The 18,024-nt window shown below is 44.0% G+C and overlaps 1 protein-coding gene and 1 pseudogene across 4 annotated transcripts in view; both read left to right on the top strand.

Annotated features, from left to right (window-relative positions):
* The window catches only part of SH3KBP1 (SH3 domain containing kinase binding protein 1), a 311,738-nt gene that overhangs the window by 252,622 nt on the left and 41,092 nt on the right, over positions 1-18,024 (top strand). For all 4 annotated transcript variants that reach the window (XM_036227145.1, XM_036227141.1, XM_036227142.1 and 1 more), the window contains 3 exons: positions 422-473; positions 3,402-3,482; positions 5,958-6,117. In XM_036227145.1, coding sequence (XP_036083038.1) covers positions 422-473; positions 3,402-3,482; positions 5,958-6,117 — 293 coding nt within the window. The remainder of the gene's footprint in view (positions 1-421; positions 474-3,401; positions 3,483-5,957; positions 6,118-18,024) is intronic.
* On the top strand, positions 11,986-12,104 carry LOC118608284 (annotated as a pseudogene).

The following is an 18,024-nucleotide window of genomic DNA, read 5'->3' as shown; positions in this document are numbered from 1 at the left end:
CACATTCAGAGCAGATCTGATTTAAAGCCACCCCAGTGACTTTCTGAATCGCTTGGTTATTCAGCAGATTAAATCTTAATTGCAAATGTGGTTTCAGCGTAGGAGTACCATTGTGCTTGCTGGTTTCAGGCCATTTTTGCTGAGTCCAGCTTTTCCAGAAGACTGTTACGAATTTAGAAAGAGGGAAATGGTATTTCATTTGTCCATCAGAGTTTTGTTTTGCAGACTGAATTTATTTTAGTGTTTGTTTAAAGGTGCCAAAACCTGACATCCCTAGAGAGAGAATTGCTCAATTTTTTTTTTTGGAGAGAGCTTTTCTGGACTGTCCAGACTACATCTAGAAAATACTGTCTGTGGTCCTTATGTGAGAGGCCAGACTTGCCAACAGTCTCATGTGGTATCATTTTCATTAATTTTTCAGAGACCCAAGAAGCCACCTCCTCCATCCGCTCCTGTCATCAAGCAAGGGGCAGGTAATGTATCTTTCAGTTTTGTCAACACAATGTGCGTCTTTTTCTGTTTATTCACAACATCCTTGGTAGAGCTCAAGATTCTTAGATTCATATGCCACAGATTGCCAAACTGGGAAGTAATGATTTGGTCTCTCAACAAGCAGATTTTAAATAACTGTTGTTTTTCCTAAAAAATAAACATGTTATTAAAATGTATCCCTGATACAGCAAAAAAAAAAAAAAATCTAGTCTCTCAAAGAGAATGACCAGAAAGACTTGGCTTTGGAATAAACCAGTTTTGTCTGCTTTGTTTTTATTTTTTTAAAAAACCGCTTTTGAGGAAAGAAAAACCTAATTGTCTTCCTTCGCCTATGCCTGCCTGATCGAAGGCCAGCTTGGAGAGGATCGCTTCCCACAGCTCATAGCGTCACCATGCATGTATAGTGATGCTGAATTTTAAATGTCTGTTCTGTGTGGTTAACCAAAATTTATACTTACTTCACTTACCTCCAACAACAGAAAAAAGTTTTTCCAGCAAAAATTGCTTTTTTTCATGATTCTTTTTTAATCTTGAAGAGTCTAATTCACCTTTTCTGTGTAGTTCAGATATTAAGGTTGAATAATATAAGATAACTTGATGTTGGACATTTAGTAACTTGTTACACACTGGATTCTCATACATGAAGATGATAATTCATATCTCCCAGTAGAACTTCTCTTTATAATTGTTAAAAACTAATTTATGGGGACAAATTCATCCATGAATAACTAGCTAAGAGGCATTTTTAAAAATTAACTAAAACAGAAGAGTAGGGGTATTTTTTAGTTCTACACACTCATAATTATGATATTTCTTTAGCATTTAGAGTATGAATAAAATTCCAGATTGATTTATTCATAGACTTATTAGGAGTGATATTTTAAAAGTTCTTTTGGCCCATAAATTTGGGGAGGAAATCAGCTTGACCCCAAATCCTATTCCCATTCCTTTCAACATAGTTGAGAATTACAGAGATTAAGAAATGGGCTATTAATTACATCTCTGTTCCACCCCCATTCTCGTTTGCATTAAGCAGTTTAATTTTGCCACCTAGTGGTTCTGACTGGATGAATATTTTATTGTATTGAAATTAAAGCAGGCTATTGATTTGCTTTTCTCTGAAGACCCTTTTCCCTAGAGGCCTTGGTGACAGATGAGAGACCAAGTTGATGAGTGGCTCAAGGCTCACGTTGCCTAGAACGTAACTGGGATTGGATTCTTCATGGTGGTAGAATTGTTCATTCTTCCTAGGAATGATACTGGGGTTCATTATCTTAAGGAGACTAGATTGTAGCATGGTAGGCAAATTATTATTCTTTTAAAACAGTTTTACCAAAGGTTATGCTGACTCTGGGGCAAAGCAAAGTGACATTTAATCTTCCTAGATTACTGTTACTGCTAATTTATCTTGCTGAATGATCTCGGGAACAGGTTTGTGACTGGGAAGTAGATGTTCATATTTTCTCCATCATCAGCTTTCCTTTTGTTTGATTATTTGACAAAAAAAAGATACAGAATTGACAGAAGTCAGATTATATTGTTTAATTTGTAGTGAATCTTTGAGGACATATAGATAAAGTATGTGTTCAGTGGATTTTTTTTTAAAGTCATTTGGCTTCTGATGCTATGTACTTGAGATTTTAGTATCAAGCGCCCATCCATAGGGCTGGTCATGTAAGGAGCTTGTCAAGCACACAACCAAATCCATAAATCAAAGGAGTACTTGTGATTGGCTTCATGCTTTAGCCATTTTTAAGTGTTTTTACGTTCCTGAAGTCATTGACACCGATGAAGCCTCCAGGGGAGGGAGCAACTACAGTCCACATGGATAAAAAGGAAATGTTAATTGATACATTTGGGAAAATGTAATACTCGAAGGATTCAGACACAAATTGAAAGAACCTAAGGACAGCCACCATATCTTCTTTGCACCTCCCTTCACCAAAAAATATGTTCTAGTTACCACTGCTGCATAACAAACCACCCCAAACTTGGTGACATACAATAACAGTCTTCTCATGTCCACAAATTCTGGGGTCAGGCATTTGACCAGGGCATAGCCAGGGTGTCTTGTCTCCCTGCTCCATGATGTGTGGGACCTCAACAGGGAATGTCGGGCCAACTGAGGTTGCAGGATCCACTGTGAAGATGATTGCTTCACTCTCATGTTTGGCTCTCCTTGGCCGGGGTAGCTGGAAGGCTGGACTCAGCTGGGGCTGTAGGCCAGAGTGACTGCATGTGGTTTACACACGGCCTCTCCAGCATAGTGGCCTCAGAGCAATTCACTTCTTACATGGAGGTTCAGTATTCTAACAAATAAAGCATAAGCTACATGGCCTTTTAGGGCATGACCTTGGAAATTATGTGGTACTGCATCGGGCACTGGTTGAAACAGTCACAAGCCCATCCATATTCCTGGCAGGGGACAGAGACCTCACCCATAATAGGACAGATAGCAAACCATTTGAGGCCGTATTTTAAAACTACTACGAAATGGAATCCAGGTCCCTGTGAAATTCCTTTTTATTTGTAGAACATAATATCCAGTGACCCCTTATTTGCATATGTCGAAGATTAACTTTTTTATTTATTTATACACATTCCCCTCTCATACCCAGTAATTTTCTGTGACTATGTTGATGCCTAAGGAAGTCAGATTTAAATATCAGAAAATATTAATGGTGTTCTTTTTAAATTCAGAATGAATATAGGCAGGCAAACTTAATGACATAGGTCAGAAATGGCTTCTGTTCTGTTTCTAATCACCTTATGCTTGCCAGGTAACGCTAGCACTTAGGGGAAAAAAACCTGTTGATTTTGCTGTACCTAATAAATATTTTAAATGCTGGTATATCTAATAAACAAATAGAGAAAATGTTTTCTGATCACTGTTATCCCTCCCCCAATAGGTACCACTGAGAGAAAACATGAAATTAAAAAGATACCTCCCGAAAGACCAGAAACACTTCCAAACAGAACAGAAGAAAAAGGTATGAAATTAAATCTTCATTGGCACTTCTAGAACACAAGAGACGAAGCTGTCTGTCACAGGGCTAGTCCAGATTATCCACAGAATTCGCTTTTTCTTTGGAATATAGTCATTATGGTTTTGTTTTGATTGCTTTTAAATATCCCATTTCTAAGGAAATAGGAGAAAGGGTTATGTGGCACTTCTCTGGGCCAGAATTTCTCATCAAATGAAAAACAACTAACCCAGTCATTTAACACATCAGGGCTCGTCCATCCCAGTCTTCCTGTCATCACCGCCCTCCTTACACCAGCCTCGTCCTCTGTCACTGCTGGGCCCTTCACTCTGGGTACAGACACATGTCTTTGGTCAAGAATGCTGGCAGAGGGGAAGCATGGTAAAACTGGAAGAAGCAACTCGGTATCTGCCATCCCCTGAAGGTTGTCAGAAATGTTATTTTCAGGGAAGTGGCTCAACCCATTTTACGCAGTCAGTTTTATGAATGTGTTTGATTCCTACCGTTCTGAGCATCTATCCTAAAGAAATCTGCATGCTGTGGAAGGACTCATTAGGTGTCTAAGATTTGATTGATCGCACATTTTATGGGGAAAGTGCTATGTTGTTACTATGAGCAGGAAGCAGAGTACATTCCATTTATAAAAGCAGTTATTTGTAGGTCACAAGAGAAATGCTGAATTAATGAATGTAATTATTTGGAGGTGCTCCTGGGTGGCCTCATGAAATTTTATTGTGAAATTTAATATTTTCTATCAGCCTGCCAAAATTTTTACCAACATCATGAGCTCTTAAGAAGTTACACCTATTTCTTTCACAGCGAACAGTTAAAACTTGAGTTGTGGAACCTCATTGTGAAGGCCACGTCTGTGTCACAGATCAATGAAAAACTAGCTGCTGACTGTGTACCATGCCAATAGCTCTTTGATAAAAGTGTGCTTTGTGACATAAGTGTGACCAAACACTGCCTGCCCTCTGTCTTCATGGAGGACACGTGGCTAGTTTCTGGTCAATATAGCCAGACTCCATGATGAAGACACTTCCTGATCTGTTCCATGCTGATTAGCATGGACTCAACTTATGTGCAAACAAATGGCCATACAGTGCTGGTTCCTTTCCCAGCCAGGGCCCCTTGTTCTGTGCCACAGTGGATCAGGAAAGCAGAAGCCCTTGTCACAAGCAACAAAGAAGCCAGGGAGCCAACCCCACCATGAGACTTGGCTTCCCTGTTAGGTGGGCACAAACCCCCTCTCCCATTCATTCTATGGGCTGCTGGAGCCCCCATCCCTTCCAGCAGGAGGAATCTCCCCCCTCCTTTACGTTTCAGCTGATCCCTTCCTCCTCTGCTCCCCATGTACCAGCAGATGAGTTCCCAGCATTACTGGATGGAGCATATTCCCCCACCAAAATGTTGTGGGGATGAGCACCATGATATCTACATAATAGGTTATGGGCTTTTAAAGCTTTGCCAGTGGGCCTGGGCACCCAATGAATACGAGTTTGGTTTTGCAAGTAAAACATGTTCAGAGTTCCAGCTACAAGAGCGTAGGGAACCTGGTGGGAAACTCTCTGAAGTTCTGTCTTTATAAAGAAGAATGTGGACATCTGCTTTCTATGCCATGAACAGGGCAAAGCTAATTAGGGACAGAAAAAAAATGGAACTGTCACTGAACACTGCCCAGATGGGCTACCAGATCTGGCTTTAACTTAATTTTAATAGGTCTGACTCCCAAAACCCTTGGAAACCAAATATCTATGACGCCTAGGTTTATATTCCAAGTTCAAATTGTACAAAAGAATCAGAATTAGTTGTTGTTCCCTGAAAAGCTCCCCATTATTGGCTTATGGCCCTTCACACGGGCCAACCTGAGAGGTGTCAGGCCTCTTTTTTTCCCATACCCAGCAAGTCCTGTGAGTCATTTACCAAAACCATCAACCATTTGCTGAGCACCTGTTATGTGCTGGGCACTGTACAGCATTCTAGAGAGATGACCAGACATGGGCCCTGCCCTGGAGGCTGACAGCTTCCATGCTGGCTGCGCCAAGTATACAGACACCCAGAAAGTATCCAAGTGAGCCCGTTCATACAGGGCTGCCCTTCGTGGCTCAGGTGAGGAAGTAATCTGCCTTCGAGATCGGGTCAAGCTGTTGAGAAGGAAACATGATGGTGTCACATTTCAGCCAGGCCTGATAAATGGGCCTGATAAAGGGTGAGTAGGAGTTTGCCAAGGGTGGTCAGTGGCCAGAAAGGCCCTCGAGACAGAGGCACCAGCATGAGCAAAGGCACACAGTGGACTGCAGCTCCACGGGGCTTATTCTGACTTGACAAAGAATGGAAGGTGCTCTTCCATGTCCACCCTCACCTTTGCAGGTGGCATCGGTGATTTTTTTTAAGCATGAAATAAACAGTCCGCACCTAAGTACTGTTGCTTACACTACATCTATCTGTCTTCTTTATGCTTTTTTAAACAATGACTTAAAGAAAGACCAGAAAGAGAGCCAAAACTGGATTTACAGAAGCCTTCTGTTCCTGCCATACCACCAAAAAAGCCACGACCACCCAAGACCAATTCTCTCAGCAGACCAGGCGCACTGCCCCCGAGAAGGCCTGAACGACCAGTGGGTCCCCTGACCCATACCAGGTACTGCTCTGCTGTCATTGCTGGGGACATGCACAGGGCTGGGAGAGGGGTGGCTGTGGGACACAGAAGAGGGGCCTTGAGTGTAGCCAGCTGAGGGTAGAAGCTGCTCTTCTACCCTCCAGCAAAGCTGTCTGAGGACTCCGCCACTTCTCTCCTTTCGCCAATGCTCGGGCAGAAGTGAGTGCTGGGAGGTGCAGTGTGGGTTTCAGAATTAGCAGATGACGATCAAGTACCCAGCATCTGTGCCCTGTTCACAGTCAGGGATGTTCTCTGTGCTGCATTAGAACAAGGCCACTTCCCTTCACACTGGAAATGCGGACACCGCACCTGCCTTCTTCCCCTGGGTATCTTGCTGGTATCAGGCACACATGTCCCTCTGGCATCTTCATCCCCTGACCCTGTCCCTGCTCAGTGGTGCCTCCTTCCACACCTGCCTTGACCACATGGCCCTGTTGTGGAACCCAAGACCTAGCATGGCAAATATTGTCTTAGTGTACATGTTTCCGAACTATGAGACCCTCAAGGGCAAGGGATATGTTTCGTTCAGGCATACATTCTAAGACATACCTGGGAAAACTCAAATTTGTTCCCTAGCTGACTGGACTCATATGTTAGTAATGTAAAATCATAGTTGGACATTATGGCTTCCAGACCTGGGCTGCTCACCACAGAGCAAGGAAGTGTTGTGTTCTCTCCACAAGTTTCTTGCCGGAACTTTCTACCATGATATGTATGTTATACATGTTGGTGTAATATACTAGAGCAAGTCGGCGGCCTGGAGATTTTTACATATCTCTGTTCCTTTGAGCTAAGTTTACATGGTGAGAGTCTCACGGGGCTTCAGTGCCATGGAGCCCAGTCGGCCGGGGTCCTGTGCTCACATCTCACCCCCTCATAGAAGGAGTGCGAGCCCCAGCACATCGCTGCCTCCTCATCTCACTTGCTCCATCTGTAAATTGGGGATGATAACGGAATGCTCCTAAAAGGGTAGAACAAAGTAATTCTCAATATGTAGCCCCATGCCTGTAAATCAAAGTTACTTTCATTGTCATCTTTATTACAGCATATCAAGTTTAGTGTACTGCAGTAAAATAAGAATAGCTCATTTACTTTTGAGAAAAGATTTTTAAATTGTGGTAAAGCACACATAATAAAATTTACCATCGTAACCATTCGTAAGTGCACACACAGTTCAGTGACTTTAAGTACATTCACATTGCGCAACCATAACCACCATCCGTCCATCCATAGCGCTCTTTTCATCTTGCAAAACTGAAACTCTGTACCCCTTAAACAATAACTCCCCATTCCCCACTGTTCCCAGCTACTGGCAATGACTATTCTTTCTGTCTCTATGAGTATGACTACTATAGGATGCTTTATGTAAGTGGAATCATAAAGCATTTGTCTTCTTGTGATGGGCATATTTCACTTAGCCCAATGTCCCCAAAGGTCCATCCATGTTGTACCATGACTCATTTACTTTTCATAACTACTGCAACAACAACATACCCCTACCCAAATATAGAGGCAGGCAGCCATGTGAGGATTGAGAGATGTTAGAATCTCAGCCAGCCATGGTGTATAAGCCCATGTGTGGGAGGCCGGCTGCCCAGCTGAACACAGAGCCTTGGTTATCTTAAGTAGTGTGTAAGCCCCTTGGAGTAGCAGCTAGTTCACCTGGGTCATTCTGCCCCTGTATATAGGCTCCTAGGGAACCTAATGGGACCAGGGTTGCTGTTAAATTGGTCAGCTCCTACATGTTGTGCCCTCTTCTGCTGACTGATAGCAGAAGGCTGTTTGCACATGCACACAATGGGGCCACTTGACAGCATCAATTTAGCAATGGCCACTTCAGTAGCGTGGTCAGCCTAGAAGTTAGCACTTTAGATGAAAAACAGTATGTGACCTAAGTGCTTCTGAAGACAATATGAGCTATGCAAACAGGGAGAATGGGGCAGCGAAGTTGCACATCACTTTGTGGTGGACGAAAGAATAGAAGCCACACTGCTAAATTCCGTTAGTCTGCCAGGGACTGCAGTCACCTCAATAAAGTCAATAACAATTTCCAGAATATTCTTGCTGTGCTCTCTAAAGGTCCGATCTGAATACAAATGCAATTCCAATGGCTTCTTAGCCTTCAAAAGTTGTTCTCGGCCATCTTGTTAATGTATAGGTGCTGGCTTTTTGAGCCATCAATTAGACCTGCACATAAGGGGAAAGTGAATTATAACTGCCAACCCTCTGGATTCACAGAGTCCTCGTATACCTCCGGCCTCTGCTTAGCTCTTCAATGCCTCGAGCCCTCCCAATATTCAGTTGTCCATTAGAAGTACGGGCCACCGAGGGCGATGCATGAGAGGGGTTTGTCCAGAAGCCAGTGGGAAATGTACCTCTTCTTCACATTGTGTGTGGCATCTCAGCAGCCCCTGACCTCCGACCCCCCCCCCCAATGACTGACCAGGCCCCAGGGCACTGGTTTGCAGAAAGAGAAGAGGGGGAGGAAAGCCCCAGGTATCCTCCCCAACAATCCTAGAAAGTGGCAGAATGGGCATGGCTGGGAGTGTTTGGGAAGCCTGCTTTAGCCACTTACCCAGCCAGTTAAAGGGAAGACAGTAGTTGAATTGAGCATGCATCGGAATCACAGATCACTGGGCCCCACCCCTATGGTTGCCAACTTGGTGGGTCTAGGGAGGGCCTGGGAATTTACATTCTAACATGCTCCCAGGTGATGCCAATGCTATCGGCCTAGGTCCATACCGTGAGAACCCCTGGTCTAGATTCTCCCAAGTTCTTGGCTGTGCCCCTTCCTTCCCTGGCCGCCTCTCATGCACCTGTTATGCTCCCCAACATCAGAGCCTACTTAACATGCCCCTCTTCTGGAAGCCTTCCTTTATCACCATCACTCTCTCCTCCAAATGCCTGGCACCCCATGTTTAGCCTAGTGTGGGACCCTATGCTGTGCCACTTGGGATGCTCACACCCCCGGACTCCTTTACCACTTTTCAAGCAGATCGAGAGTGTGTTTTGTCATTTCCACATGCTTTACGGGGTTGAGCATATGGTAGTGGCTCATTTAACACACTTGTTGAATGCCATGGTTCCCAAAAGGGGGGAGGTGTCAGTGCTTACATTTTGTTCGTTTTTGCCTCTTCTGCCGTCCCTCCCAGCCTCTATGCAAACTCGGTAGCATGTGTGTCTTATGTTCTCAGTTACCTAGTATGCCTGCCATGGATTTCCATATAAAATTTTTAAGAAAACCAAAGGCTTATTGTTTCTCAGTACTTCTGCAGTTCATAATTTTTGCTAAGCAGTTACATTGGACAACCAAGTTCTGCCAAATTAGTTGAGGTACGAATGTGAACGTCATTCGAGCAGTTGTGTGTCTGTGGTTTTCTGGAGGAAGGGTATTGTCTGCTGTGTGAACCCAGATCATCACCAGTATTTACCTGACTGGATGGCTAGCTGGACAGGTAGCTGGCAAGGTGGTTGAACACCTGGGCACATGTTATTGTTTGCCATTCTTATTGGGGACCAGGCGTTGCTGCTTTAGCTTCAGTGTCTGTGCTTGAGCTTTCTCTTACCAGCCAGAAAGCTCGCTGCCAAATGTGGCTTCCAGAAGAGATCGATTTCTTTCTATTTAAACAGGAACTGGCATATTTTAGGAAAAAAAAAAGGAATGCATAAGTTTAAGAAGAGGGGAGTCATTTTTAGATACATTTTCTTCTCAAAAATGTATTGAGGGACAGCTGTGTGCAAAGCACTGTTCTGGGTATTAGTAATGGTGGGACTCAGACATTGCAGATCAGTTTTCGGGAATTATGTCTAGGGGAGACAGAAAGACAGCACTGCGCACTTTTATGTCCATCCTGAGCACAGCATTAATGTATTTACCCACTGGTAAGCATGTTCTTCCAGTTTTGAGAAAGTGAGATAAGATGGAATCGTAACAGGGAAAAAAAGACTTTTCCAAAAAAAAAAATTAGTATTAGAGTTGATTTAAAAATCGAATGCTAATAAGAGATTGTCCTAGGCCATCAGTTCCTCCTCTGTTTGAAAGTGTGTGCCTTGGCGATGACACAGTTATCATTTCGTCAGGTACAAGGACAGCGTCTGCTTGTCTTGTCCAACCCACCATAGAACTAATGTGGTTATGGTACGCGGAGCATTCTGTCTACCCCATTTTCATACTTGAGAAAATGGAGGCTCAAAAGTGTGGCGCCTACTCACTTGTTTTGATATTTAACCATAAATATATTTCAAATGACAGAATATAGCTGAACTTTTTCTACGTGCATGTGTACACATACATACATATTTGGTGTTCTATGTCTAATAATGTGTATTATCAATTCAATAAATATAGGCTCAGAAACCTCCACGAGAAGAGGTCCTGGAACTTATGAGAAAGGTCCAAAATTAAAAAGAGAGAAATCTGAGGGAATGCTGGATAAAAGTATGCTGCCCTGAGCCCTAGTAATTGCATGCAGTGGGAGGCAGCAAGCCAGAAACCTGAGGGGCAGAGCAGGTGTGTGCCTTCAAAAAAAAAAATAAACCCAATAGGGAAAGATGCTAGCTAGACCATAACAGGTTTGTTAATCTCCCAAATACAGACACCCCAAGTTGTAATATTTTTTCTTTTTCTTCCCAAAGAGTGGGGAAGCTGGAACAGGAGAGGACAAGCTTTGCCTGTTTGCTATAGCAGAGAGCAGCCCCCACTCTCCAAGTGGGGGAGGCAGGTGACCGGCAGGGCAGGGGGATGGGTGGGGCTGATGTCCAGGGGCTTTGAGTGAAAGATAGGGGTCTGGGGCAAAGGGGAAGGAAGTGAAGCTAAAAGACGTAAGGAGGAGGTGAGGTGAGCAAGGATGGAGTGGGAGAAGTCCAGAAATATAGGAGAAGCTGATCAGAAAGGGGAGGTTGGTCCTCACAAGTTCAGAGGTGAAGTACGTCTGAAGGAGAGACTGGCATTAGGGATGGATTGCCCACATGGCTCTCATAGGCTCAGGAAGATGGTAAGAGCTGAAGTGAAGTGAGGCTGATGTTCTAGAAGCCAGTGTCCTCCCAGATGGATGTTGGTGTGTTTTGGGAGTTGATGACACCCAATGATAAGAAAAGGTCAATAGGCGCAGTGGTAGTAGGCCATTCAGTGGGGAAGTTCTAAATGTGGAGAGCTGGTTACCATGGCTCTGGCATTCCAGAGGGTATTGTCTATTGACTGCAGATACGGAAGCATGTGTTGGAGGAGGAATCTCAGTGAGAAGATGGGAAGTTGAGTCTTGGACACCAAGCTGTGGGCAGGACACCTAGTGACTTCCCAGACTTGTACCACTTGGACATGGCCTATTGCTTTAAATGTTACATACACCATGTACCTTTCCTGTGAAGGGCCGGAGGCTATACCTAGAGAACTGGAGCATAGGATGTAGTTAGGGGGCGGGGGGCGGGGTCGTGGCGGTGGTGGTTGTAGAGTTGCAAAATTTTTACCTGTAATGAAGATAGAGCCCTGGATTTCAGAAAAATACTGGGAGATAAGTGACTGTTGAGCTCAGAGACATTTTAGCTTGAGGCAAAGATTAAGTAAACATTTATATGCCAAACATCAACTAAGTGTTTAAGGAAGGGCAGATGTCTCTCTTGAGACCAGCTTACCCACATGGAAGTTAATTTTTCTTTAGATTTACACAGGCATCCTCGCTGCTCAAGCCCTTGGGGTTACAACTTAGCAGGAAATAAGCTTCTAGGTCCTGATGGCTCTGTGATGTGTCTGGTCCCCATGCTCACAAAAAGAAAGCAGTAAAAAAAAAAAAAAGACTTCTTCACTTTTATTAGGTATAAACTAATCAATCCACTAATCAAAAAAAGGAAAAGACATATGACCATGCCACCTTGAACAAGCACGATCTCGTCTGATCTTGGAAGCTAAGCAGGGTTGGGCCTGGTTAGTACTTAGATGGGAGACCACTTAGGAAGACCAGGTGCTGTAGGTATAAAAAATTAAAATAAAATAAAATAAGCTCAAAGATTTAAAGAAAAAGAGCTTAATGAGGATAGAACCTAGTGGAACAAATGGAACATTAAAAATAAAAAATAAAATATAATAAAAAAATATTTGGATGGAATTCATAGCAAATCAGGTACTTTAGAAGAAAAGATCTCACTGAACTTGTAATATTGCAGTAACACCATCCAAAAAAAAAATGGAAAAGACAGCTAGAGTGTATGCACATGTTCTTTAAGTAGGTGCATAAAATGTATACTTGGGTATTCAGGCCATCATTTTGAGTTTGGATTGCTCAAGTTTTCCAAATATCTTTTCCAAGAGTCCTAGTGATGCATTGTGTGATGTTCGAATGTTTCCTTTCCTTTTACAAGTTAGGACCAAGACATATCTTTGGAGAATTCAGGTGAGAGATCTTGGCTAGAAATTACAGAAGTGGGTATTGTTGGCTCATAGATGGTAGTTACAAACATGGAATGGCTATAATCACTCCAGGAGATTATGGAGAAGACAGAATAAAGACAACAGTGGTGAAAATTGTTATTTATAGGGCAGAGGAAGCTATCGGAAAGGGTAGGTGGAATACGATGTCATGGAAGCTGGAAGAAGGGAATGTGGAGCAACTGCTGATCAGTGGGTCTCATAGTCAAGCGTGCACTGGAATCGCACAGGGGCTTGTTACAACATAGATCACTGCTCCTCCAAGTTTCAAATTTAGTAGAACTGGATTAAAGCCTGAGGATTTGCATTTCTTGCAGGCTCCCAGTGCTGCTGCTGCTGATTGGTTAGCTGACCATGCTGTGAGAACTGCCTGTAGGATGTCCATGAGCTTTGGTCATTAGTTGGCTCTTACTGATCCCAGTCTAGTGGTTTCTGTACAGTGGTTGGGGGCAAGGGACAGACTTGGAGTGAGTTGAAGAGAGAATGGATAGGTGGTCAAGCATGTGTAGATTTATCTTGTGAGAAACTTGGTTATGGAAAAAAGATGGAAAAGGGGTGCCTAGATAGGGATTCAGTAATGAGAGAGGACTGGGTGGGTTGTAGACGTGGGTGCGGTGCCATGTCATTCATTCCTTTGAGATATTCTTTAAGCGCCTACATTTGGCCAAGCCCTCTTCTAGGTAGAAGTTAATTATGGTAACCAGGCTAGACATGGTTTCTGCCCACACATTGATTTGAAGCCAGGCACACCAGGGTCGAAACCCCAGCCCTCTACTTACTTACCCTGTGACTTTGGGCAAGGTGCGTACCTCCCCGAGTTGCAGTTTTTACTTCTGAAAATGACACAGTGAGGCCTACCTTGCCCATGTATTCAGATTTAAATAAGCTGATACACCTCAGGCCTCTGATTCCTTGCCAGGCATTTGAGAGGCACTCAGCAAATCCATACAAACTTCTTTTCCTCCCTTGATGGAAGAGGAGTTCCCACATGGTAGCCAGCAGTTCATGCTTGGTAGCTCTGAGGTCATGAGGAAACGTGGATCCCCTCAGACAGCATGTCAGGTCTGTAGGGGGTGGAAGCTTGAACAGCCTCTCCCAGAGGCAGTGAGAGAGTCAGGGGAGTCAGGACTCAGGCAAGGCCAGGGACTGAAGGAACATGAGCATAGTTGATTCCTGAAGCATAGGAATCCCATAGGGCACAGGGGAAAATACTTCGTCACATGGTAAGGGTGTCCGCATTATTTGCTGACCTCATTTCAATTGTATGTATAACCTTCTCTCTTTACTCCTTTCCACTCACACATAGAATGAATTTTATTCCCTGCAGCAAGAACCAGTGGTAGTGACAGGGTTAATCCCCAGTCCAGACTGAGACACACTGATTTTCCTACAGAGATGTCCAGAAAAAGGCAAGGTAACAGTAGGAGATAGTGACACCTCACACAGGCACAGGGATAATTTGTTCATATATAAGGCTTTTTCCACAGGCTATTTCTTTGAACACTCTCCCTCCAAGTTGCACCTCACAAACATTTCCGCATGATAAAGAATTCTCCCTCCTCTGGGCATCTTTAAAGCCCTTTGCCCCTCTGAGATGCCCAGTTGTGGATTTGCAGACAAGGGCTGCGGATGGCATCATACTTTTGCCTTATGGGGTTGCGGGCTTGCCGTGCCCTAGACGAGCTCTGGAGCGGAGCTTGTTTCCACACCCAGTTGCAGAGTCTGCGCAAAGAACAGAAATTTGGAGGGGAATTGAGTGGGCAATGTCCCATCACCTTCCAGTGTGTTTTCACCAGCTATAAATAGCCAGGCTTGTTTGTGCTCATCCAAACAAGGACGCAGCACAAGGGGAGAGCTGCCAGGAAAACCATTCTTCTTCCTGCTCCTTGTGCCCCTGGCCTGGCTTGGGCTGTCCCACATTTAAATGGAAAGTTCACAGTCAAAAGGTGCCCGTGATGCCTGGGACATTTCTGGACACCAGATGGGTGTGTCGGGGCTCCACAGATGACAGCAGGGCCTTTGGATCTGCATTTCTGGGAAAATTGGAGGCTCCTCCTGCCGATAAGTGAGGGAAACGACTTACTTATGCTACAATTTTGTCCTTGACTGCTGGAAGGACTCAACCTCCCTGGGGAACTAATGGCCCCGTGCAGAGAACACTTATGAAGGACTGGCTTCACATTTGCTACCTTCACAGATAGGTGGAGCTCTTTTAGTGTTGTTTATTTGAGAGAAAAAAAATCTCTAGAAGCAAAAAACATTTGCACGTGGATGCTCATTTTGATTATTGCCATCCCGAGTATGGTGGGCAAAGATACGACTGGGTGTCAGGAAGCTTCCATTCAGTTTCATCTGTGCCATCAATTGACTTTGTGACCTTGGGCACATAACTCCTGCCTTTGGAGCACAGGACCCTTGTCCATAATAAAACAGAAGCTTGAGCTGGGTAACCTGTACCCAGTTTTAGTAGTCAGAGCCTAAGCCTGAGATGCTATGAGCAGGCAGCCAGGAAAGCAGGGCATCAGGGAGTATTCACTTATGTTGGCCTCGCATCCTTGGTGTGTGATTGGACCAGGACAAGGAAGGTGAATAATAGGAAGTAATGATTTTATGTTAGATGAAGGCGATAAAACAAGGTTGAAGAGTTGGAGCAAGAAAGACACAGGGTAACTCAAGTCATTTCTCTAGGACCTTCACATTTAATACCTGCCATTATCCACATGAGTTGACAAATTGCTGGTGGGATAGAAGCTGGAGAAAAATAAGGGATTCGTGGTGTGCACCTCAGTGGTTGCTTGAGTGCGGGGGGCTGGGCTTTGATATTTCTTTCCTTTTCTTTCTCTTCCCAGCTTTTTTACCCCATAACAATTTTTAGGTTGTTAAAGGCCCAAACATTTACATTATGGCAATAGATCCTTCTGAAGTCAGGGAGGGAAGACAGCCAAAAAGAATCATCATCTGGACCTTGGGGTCTTTTGTTCCATGAGAATCCTGGGTTCACTCTTTTTCCCTTCACCCCCATTCACCTCCAGAAGGTTGCGGCATCTTTTTGGTTGGGTTTTTGTTGTTGCTATTAATGCTGCTGTTTTTATTTATTTACTTGTTTGCTTGACTTGGCTTCCTGTGCACTCCCAACACCTTTTCCAGGCCACATGTCTTGGCTTAACTGTCTCAACTTGGGCTAAATTGGGCCATGCCACTGGCTGAGCTCATGTTCTCAAGGGATGCACATGGCGCATCTTCTGTGTTTCTGACTGTGCACATACTTTGTCACATGTCTCAAGTGGGAAAAGCAGGCCTTCTGGGTGGGTCAGGTGTATAATTTTTGTTTATTATTAGTATTTTTTAACTCAGAGAGCAAAGGCGACTTACTCAGCTGGCAGTGAGCTGCAGTAACACAAGCTTCGTGGCGTCCTCGATGACTCACCAGCCCTATGACCAGAGGCCAAGCAAAGCAGCTTAGAGAAATGGTCAAGAGCTTGGGTTCTGGAGTCAAAGTTGATAGGTTCAAATTCAGACCCTACCACTCCCCTACTTTTATAACCTTTTATCAGTAAGTGACTTAATCTCACTGAACCTGTTTCCTGGAGGTCTGTGTAATGAAAATAAGGGGATCACAGGTGGGGTTCTCCAGGAAGTAGACTCTGAGGCAGCGTTTAATATGCAAGATCTGTTTTAGGGCTCAGTACCCACAGAAGGGAGAAGGAAGCGACGTTGGGCAGAGAGAGATGTCAGGCTGTGATACTGGCTCACCAAAGCCTTGGCCAACTCCAAGGGGGAAACTTGGGGCTAAAATAGCCCCTCCAAATTGTCCTGGGTTGGGCTGTAATGGCCAAGACTTTTATACCTTGGGGTGTAGTCTACCGTGGAAAGGATGTGCCTCAGCCAAGGAGGCTCTTTGCAGCTAGGGTGGTCCCTGGAAGGGCCAACAGCGCTCCCAGCAGCGGGGTACCCAGACCGTCACTGAAGGGGGCCCTGGATAGTGCAGCTCCTTATCCACCAGGCAGAGGAGTGGATCATAAAGGGATGGTTGTGATGACTGAATAATGTATGAAAGGGGCTAATCCTCGAGCCCGACTCATGGTGGGCAGCGAGTAAATGGGAGCTGCTGCTGTTATTTCTATGGGATTGTAGGTTCCACTTAGTCCTGCTGGGTGTCCTTGGACTAGTCAACTTGTTCTCTGTGATTTAGGTTGCCTGTCCAACTAATAAAGCAAGGAGACCCTTAGCTGCTAGTTACCTATCCAAGTCACATGTTTTAAGTGTCCATAACCAAAACCGCTGAGAAAAATATAAGAAAATAACATTATTTCGATTTAAAAATCAGAAATGAGTAAGGGCAACCTTGTTTTAATATCTTTGGCTATACAGTGATATGCCTCCTTTCTTCTATTTTCTCCTTTTATTTTCCAGCTGTGGGTATAGAAACTCACCATACAAAAACCCTCACATGAGCTAGCAAATGAAAAAAGGATGGGCTTTTTTCTGTTCTGGTGAATTTAGTAACATCCTTTTTGCCAAAATGGTACCCGTATGTTGAGCACACTGGAGGAGAACAGGGACCATTGAGGGCTGCACCCTCTTGGTTGTCGGCTTCTCCAAATGTATGCTTTGGAGGATTTCAGAAATTCTGGTGTTTTTCAGAACTGAAATTCATTAGCATTGTTGTAAGAGTCTATAAATACAGTGAAAGGCATTTACAAATAGACATTGTAAAATGCTTCCACACCCACAGTCTGAACACTGTCAAAACACCAGCTGCAGCTTCCCTACTTGGAAGCATCAGAACCTTTTTTAAAACTACACCTACTGTGTTTTCAAAATAGGCTTGCTTCTGGCCCGGTATAGAAGGTAATTTCATCTAAAGCCTGTAGCTGGCTCTTGGCATGAGGGATCAATGCTCAGTTAGAGAGATGGGGGATCCCAGGCTCCTTCCTGTCAGAATGTGGCTGGCACCTTGGAATCTGGGGAGGGGTTGCCCAGGGATGGTACTGCCTATTTCTTCAGGGTGGTCCCTCATGACCTGGACCTCTCAGTCTAGAATTTGTAACTCCACATACACCACAGGTAAGTTCCAGGTGTGGTCATAGGTGATCCACATGGGCACCTGTGGTCAGGAAGATTCTTGAAGGAGAGTTTATAGCAAGGGCCAGCCAATCTCACCTTTTACCTTGATAATGCCGTTGGGGAGAAAGGAGAGAGAATAGAAGCTATGTAAATTGTATGAGTCTCTATTATTAAAAGTGAAATTTAAAAGGAAGGGAAAATCCACCTCTAGTCTTATCCCAGAGATAACTACTATCAACATTTTGGACTATTTCTTTCATATTTTTTTCCTATGTATGATTTGGTTCGTTTCATCAGCTGTACATAGGTATGATCATACTGAATGTCATACAGCTTTGTCTTTTGGGGAAAAAGTTTGTGTTTATTGTACAAATATATAATACATTCCCATTTCAGGAAAA

This window comes from Rousettus aegyptiacus, unplaced genomic scaffold (assembly GCF_014176215.1).
Source record: "Rousettus aegyptiacus isolate mRouAeg1 unplaced genomic scaffold, mRouAeg1.p scaffold_m13_p_9, whole genome shotgun sequence".
NCBI lineage: Eukaryota > Metazoa > Chordata > Mammalia > Chiroptera > Pteropodidae > Rousettus > Rousettus aegyptiacus.
This window is presented reverse-complemented; position numbering and strand designations above follow the sequence as displayed.